The sequence below is a fragment of the Papaver somniferum genome, unplaced genomic scaffold, assembly GCF_003573695.1.
Source record: "Papaver somniferum cultivar HN1 unplaced genomic scaffold, ASM357369v1 unplaced-scaffold_128, whole genome shotgun sequence".
In the NCBI taxonomy this organism is placed as follows: Eukaryota; Viridiplantae; Streptophyta; class Magnoliopsida; order Ranunculales; family Papaveraceae; genus Papaver; species Papaver somniferum.
The window spans coordinates 2,242,326-2,249,694 of record NW_020621936.1 but is presented as its reverse complement, the minus strand read 5'-3'; the positions used below and the strand labels follow the sequence as shown (position 1 = coordinate 2,249,694).

General features: G+C 31.5%; 1 protein-coding gene across 1 annotated transcript; it reads right to left on the bottom strand.

Moving 5' to 3' along the window:
- Nucleotides 1-1,187: 1,187 nt before the first annotated feature.
- Nucleotides 1,188-5,663, bottom strand: LOC113332109. Its single transcript, XM_026578783.1, has 16 exons — nucleotides 5,476-5,663; nucleotides 5,236-5,289; nucleotides 5,059-5,077; nucleotides 4,867-4,931; nucleotides 4,635-4,641; nucleotides 4,460-4,521; nucleotides 4,213-4,315; nucleotides 3,579-3,632; nucleotides 3,363-3,469; nucleotides 3,120-3,279; nucleotides 2,938-2,997; nucleotides 2,141-2,860; nucleotides 1,908-1,997; nucleotides 1,690-1,809; nucleotides 1,325-1,437; nucleotides 1,188-1,197 (listed from the first exon to the last, which is right to left on the bottom strand). The coding sequence occupies exons 1-16, from the start codon at nucleotides 5,661-5,663 to the stop codon at nucleotides 1,188-1,190; spliced, it is 1,932 nt and encodes a 643-aa protein (XP_026434568.1).
- Nucleotides 5,664-7,369: the final 1,706 nt, after the last annotated feature.

Here is a 7,369-nt window from a genome sequence, read left to right as displayed (position 1 = left end):
AATGGTCCAACAACAATAATTTAAATTAATTTGATACCAAGGAAGTATGAATCTAAGTTTATACTACGATGTTAGTGATTTCAAGGTGATTATTTTTGCAAAATTAAAAACATAATATGGTAGCCTTACTTTTGAAAGTTATTTACATGTAAGAGTCAAATTTATAAAGTGACTACTATATAGTTAGCATAATCTCTTTTATTTTCAATCTTATGAGTAAATTTTATCAAATAAAATTTGAGTGTAAAATTTATTTTTTGCACGCCTCACCCAGGGTCATCTAAATATCATAGCCAGAGCTGGAAAAACAATAACAAAAACCTTGCTCTAAATACCTAATTGTTCTCTTTGTAAAGGATTAGTTTTACATTAATCAAGATAACCTAATAGTTAAAAAAAAATTCAAAGAGAATAAACTATAGAACATCATATTCATCATTTCCACATTTAGATGTAAATAAATGCTTATAATCACCATCATTGACACAAATATTCAAGTCAAATTAGAAATAACGATCCAAAATTTGGACTTTGTATTGATATGCATGAGTTTTTATTTTCTCATTAGTTATAGCATGCATCACCAAGTAAAATATCCACCAACTAAGGAATTTTATGGATATATTTTCCATATAAATTTAAAAAATATCCCTCCCACACCCGGGATGGAATTGTCATGAACTACTTGGAGTTAATTATCAGATTGTCTGTTGACGCTACTTCTGTCATTAAGTTAGCCTCTTATCTGAATCATTTAGGACCTGTTTCCAAAAATTAATTTATAGTTAACCATATGTTTTATCAAGTAGCTCAACTAATGAAACTATTTGAAAATGGCAAAATTTATTTTTCTACACGCAGGAGGAAAATGTCATCTATAAGTAAATTACCGGATGCGTGATGCATTTGGTGCCGTTGTTTCCTTTATGAAGGAAAACTGTTGTTGCATTATATATGGCTTATTTAGCGTGTCTTATTCTAATAAAAACAATTTTGAATTTAGTTTATGTATTATGTTTAAAATTCAAAGTAGAAAAAAATAAAGTACAAAAGATATGCGTTAACCAATTATCTAACTACCTTCAATAAGGAAAGTTCATTGCTTTTTTGGAACAAATTATTTGAAAAATATGTTTCCGATTCTTCATTTACGTATGCAGCGTCTTGTTGATGAGTATTTGGATCAATTAGTAAGCCCTGTTATGTAAACAAAAATAATTTAAAGTACACTATACAAAACACAAACAAAAAAAAAATCTTTTTTCTATTTTTATTTTATCGAATTTGTGTCTTTGTATTCATACACAGAACAAAAAAAATATACGAAAAAACATGGCTAACATGGACAAATACCTGCAAAAAGGAAAGATCATCATCTGTCGGGAATGAATGACTAGACGGAATTGTGGTTGATGCTCTGTTCGCGTTGCCAGTTTCCTGTTTAATAGCATCTGGATCATTTAGTAGGTCTTATTGCAATTAAAAACATCAGAGAGAATATTTGAGATGGACGATTTGTAGTAATTATTTATTTTAGATTTTCACGATTTGGTAAGGTTGGAATGTCTTTAACTTCGCGAAACCAAATAAGAGTAAAGTATGTTAAATTATATTTTATTTTAATCTATGTATTTCGATTTACATATATGGCCTAAGTTGATAAAAATTATGATTGGAGTAGACATCCACCTGTAGGAAGGAAAGATCATCATCTATTTGGTGCAAATCAATGGACAGACTTTTCGTCGATGCTTCTTCATTCACATAAGTAATCTCTAGCTGACTAATTTTTGAATCATTTAACAAGTCCTGTTATAAAGACAGGAAAAAAAAATCACATTTAATTTAATGAGTTTTGTTTTTCTTTACCCGTTTATATGCATAAAATAAGATTGATATCGAAGTACCTGCATGAATGAAAGCTCATTATCCATTAGGAGAAAATCATCAGAAAAAGTTGGTATCGATGCTTCATTCATGAGGGTCGTAGTTGTACCCTGCTGAATAATTTCAGAATCATTTAACATGCTCTGTAGAAATGATAAAAATAATTTAAAATAGCAATGTGATGGATTGTTTTTTATGAATTCTGCACATTGCGAATACAAGTGCAACGAACATGGTTGATGTGGATGTGTACCTTCGAAATTCCAATGTCATCATCTACATGTTGTAGATCATCAGACGCATTTTCCGGTGATGTTTGATTGTTATAAAGTATAACATCTTGGTTTGATACATCTTCATAATTTTGAATTTGGGACCCACGAATATCTAGTTCTTTTGTTGCATATGCTTGAGGTCGAGGGTTAGACCTCGCGTATTCTTGACTCAGCATATCCATTTGTTTCTCTTTTCCTTTGTTGTTATTGCATAGTAAAAATGGATTAACATACGAACTTGTATCCATGGGGTTGCAGCAATACACTTGACTTGACATGAATCGAACAATCGTTGGAGTCTTTTCTCGGTTATTGTTGTTTTCCATGTACGTTCGACGAAATGCGTCAACATGCAAGCATGTGCCTGTTGGGTTGTGGAAGTATTTTCCATGCAAGCATGTGCATATCGGGTTGTAGTATTCTCCATGCAACATGTTCATTTGATTATCTCCTCCGTTGGTGGTGTTGTTGTTTTTGCTATCCTTTTCTAATTGAAGAAGTGAGTCACCTTGCAAACTCATGCCCACTAGATTATCGAGTTCTTGATTCAGTATGTTCATTTGATATTTTTCTACGTTCTTGTTCTTCTTTTTATTATCCTTGTATAACTGAATAAAGGAGTCAGCATGCATACCCATACCTATTGGGTTATAAAATACTTGATTTTGTTCCCCATCATTGTCATTGTAGTTGTTATCCTTGTATAATCGAAGAAACATGTCAACATTCAATATCATATGCAAAATATTGATTAGTTTTACACTTTTATACGCACCGTAGATGAATTTCCTGTAAATAACACGGTTGGTGCACTGCCTACCATAAGCTTGGAATCCTGGTTCGGTACCAACGACTTAAATGGTTACATCATCAATCACAAATTCATTCACAACTGCCACTATATCATATTCGGAAAAACTAAAAAAGAAACAAAGCACAATGTAATACGTTTTTTACCTGACTCAGTTCAACTTGAGATCTGCATTGGTTGTTCAGAAATGAGGATTTTGAGCCTAATGGCATGTCCATACGTTGAACTTGGTAATTATTAACCCGTAAACCAGTTGACTTCTTAGGTGACAAAACCATGGATGATTTTCCATTATTACTGAAAGAACTATAAATGAATTTTCCATTAAAATGATTTGCACACATTATTGTACATAATAAATTTGAATGGCAGAGATAAAAAATACTAACCTACCATGGAGCATTCCATTAGCTTCACTACCATTTACCAGTAATCCATTAGGTTGACTACCATCCACAAAAAGATGATTGTACAAATTTTTTTGATCCACATCCACCTGAATCATTGTCAACATATGTGATTGATCATATAGAAGTTTTTTTAAAAAAAATAGTAACACAGCGATATACAATATTTTTATGGTCCCATGTTGGCTTAATCCTTACCAGATAACCAATGGGTGGATCCTCGTTCATTAGAGACCCTTGAATTAAAATTTCCTGCTACAAAAGACAAAACCTTTATTATTGGTGTTGCGGCAGTGCATAATGCTGAATAGACAATGTCTTCTTTCATGTAACTGGGAGAGAAACATTGTGTTTGTTTTTTGTCCACTCGGCGTTTGGATCTGGCTCAGACCCTGACTCAAACCTAATCTTTGACTCGGACCCGTTCGAGTCAGTTGCCCCTGACTCATGTGATCGATCCACTGATTCACATATTTCAGATTCAGTTGAGTCAGATGATCTGACTAAAAAACAAACATGTTGAGTCCGATTCAGGTGAGTCAGGTGATTTTAGTCAGATTCAAATGAGTCAAATCCAAAATAATAAATAAAAAAAAGCATGATGGAAGTTTCGCTCAATCCCTTAGGTTTTTCTGCATTACTAATCTGGCTCGAGCTTATACAAGTTAGGTCCTCAAAAATTTTGGTTATCCAAACCATTCAAACTTGATATATATCATAATACACAACATCAAGACGATAAGTTAGACTTTTTTTAATTCAAAAATTATTTGTATTCTCAAATGACACTGATATAAGAAGCAAAAAAAAAAAAAAGGCAGATGATAATTACTTTTCTCTGCCTAACTTGATTTAGCATGTCCGTAAGGAATTTTCTTTGCCATCTGATTTTAGTTAAGCTAGTAGCATGCTTAGGCAGGCTTTTGTCGAAACACCTAGAAGATCCTCGGAAAATATTAAAACATTACTAAATTATTAGAATCAACCGTCAAAAAAAAACTTCTTAAAATTGAAAGGTAAAATTATTTGTAAGGATTTAATAAAATATCTTAAATTTTACTTATCATCACTTCCCATACCTTAATTTATTCTCGTTCATATGTAGTTCCAGCTCCGCCACTGCCTTTAGTTGCTCGTAACGCTGGAAAATACAAAAATAAATTTATAAAGTTATTTACAGAATTTGCAATTAGACATTTTTTTTAATTAGAATATTAATTAGGAAAAAAATAAAAAGAATGGAGCTATACTTACTTTGATCCTGGATCATCAAAGGACATAAAAAGAGTTACATGGCATGTTTGATACAAAGGAGCAAAGATTAATTAGTAGACAAATTTGAATTAAAATTATTTCCAAATCTAAAATAAATCAGAAACATTTTCTTTTCCGAATTAAAGTTGTAACAAACATTTAAGATCTGCCTAAATAAAAAAGATAAGTAAATGGATGAAATCTCAAACAACAAGAGATAAAGAAATCTGACTCGCGATTAACTACGATAATTTTGTCGCCGTCATCCGTAATGTGGTCAAGCTTATTAAGATGAAACTGTATAACAATGAACAATATTCATTACTTGATACATATTAAGAAAAAATCGTATAATAAAAGCTCAAAACTAAAAGGAATATTATAAAAAAATATGAGGATAATTTGCATTAAATAAAATAACTACCTTTGGATCATCTACGTCACTGCTTCCCCAAGTTCACAAAAAAAAACGTATTTATTAAGAAATCCATCAATAAGCATAATAATATATTTAAATAAAATCCTTACTATTAGTCATAAACGAATTATATTTCAAGTGAAACCAAAGAAAAAAAAAACTATAGATATGCTGGTCTCGTACTAGTCTCTATCAAGAATTGGAAGATAAACGTAGCGATTCAGCGTCTTCATAAACCTGAAAAAATAATAATACGAAGAAACTAAATCAAGATGAATAAAAGGACTATATCGTGCACACTATGAACTTAGCAACGCGAAGATAACGATTTTTAGAATAAAACCAGAAACAAAATGTTATTATTCTCGTATAATTATAAAAAAAAACTAAAGAATATAAAAGATATGGGATTAGGATTTTCACTTCTTATTATCACTTGGGTACTGACTAACGCGTCCGGAAGGTGAGAAGGCTACAAGAGCTACATCAACATCACAAAGAGTTGACAGTTCATGAATCTTTTTAATCAAACCATTTCTACGTTTGGAGAACGTTATTTGACTCCTTGTTGCATCTTCTATCTTCTTGATAGTGACTTTATGACGTCCCATTACTATAACTGCTTAGTAAGGCTTGCTGATCAAGAACTTCTGGAAAAATAAAAAAAGGTTTGGCAAAAATGAAACGAATACTTAGTATATATTATCAATAAGATCCACTGAGTATATATAGACCTAGGGATATGAATAAGAAAACCAGTCATCATAACAAAAACAATAAATTTTAATTAGAGAGAGAAGATAATTTAATGTGGATTCCTTAATAAATTGGTTTTAATACGGTGAAAATGTTACGTGTCATAGTTACCTCGTAATGGTGGATTGTTTTACCAGTAATGATTTCGGTTTGACCTCACAATTAAGATGGCAACTGTTTTTGTTTTTCTTCTTTTTTTTTCTCAATCTGATTCATCATAAATTACCATATTAACTGAATATATTTACTATGCAAGTTCTTTATGAATCATTATTTTTATTGAGATGAATCAAAAAATGGTATTTTCAAGTATATAAAAGCATTCATAATTTAGCAATGGCATGTTTTTTAAATTAGGATTTACTTACACATTTAGTTCTTATCGGGTAAATTGAAAATATAATGAATACATGTCAAAATATCAAAATGATTGATTTTTTTTAGGGAAATGTATAAAACAGTCCTACTATTAAGACCCAATTTACAAAATGGTCATACAGTTACAAATAATTAACAAACCAATCACACTTCCGTTAAATCCATGGTTAAGTCGCGTGGTCCCACAAAGTCAGAATTAAATGGACTGGTAAATTTACCAGTCTGTCCTTAACCTAACTATATCATATCTGTAGCCATATATCGGGTTAATATCAATCTCGATGATAGATTAGATGGTCAAGATTAGTAAGGTTAGGTAAAATTACATTTCTATCCATTAGATCTATATCCATAGATTGTTGAAATGGTACACCTCGTGGATCGCTTTAACAGACACGATTAGTCAAAACTATCATTGATCTATAAGATATTAGGGTTTTCATTTCTGAATCATTTTTCTTCAGCCGCTTCTCTTTCTCTGCGAAAACGGCGGTTCACCGAATAAGAGATTTCGAGTGAGAGAAATCGCAAATAGATCCTTATAAGATTATATAGTTTGTTAATCCTCATATGGTGTTTTTGTGAAGATATTGGAGCTAAGACTAGTATTTGGTTGCTGAATATGGTGGTTTTCTTACAAGAGTTAACACAATATTCGCAAAAATAACGAGGCTGGTAATCACAAACCCATATTGTGAATTTCATATTATTTTCAGAAACCCTAATTTTACGATTTTAGAGATTTTTTTCATAAAGCCTAATTAGGGAAAATTGGGTATTTTATCTGTACGGTTGATGGTTGTGTTTCTAATGATTATGTATTGTATTTTGTTATGTGTCTGTGCAGGAAATATGTGAAGAATCCAATTAGAAGTTTTAGGGTTTGAGTATCAGGCCCATTTTACTACTATTGGAGATTGGGTTTTTGCTGTTGTTGGTGATTGATTGAGAGCTCAGTGGAATATACAGTTAGGGTTTGATTTGATGCTTACTGAAATTGAAACAAAGATGGAGATAGTGATTGAAGTCGGATCGAGAATAAGATGGTAGAGAAATTGATATATGTGGTAAGATAATTAATGGGTTATATGAGTTAAGGATCTGAGTGAAGTTTAATTTGGACAGTCCTGAAAGCTCGTGTGTACAACATGACACCCTACATGAACTTTCATCCTGGAGGTAT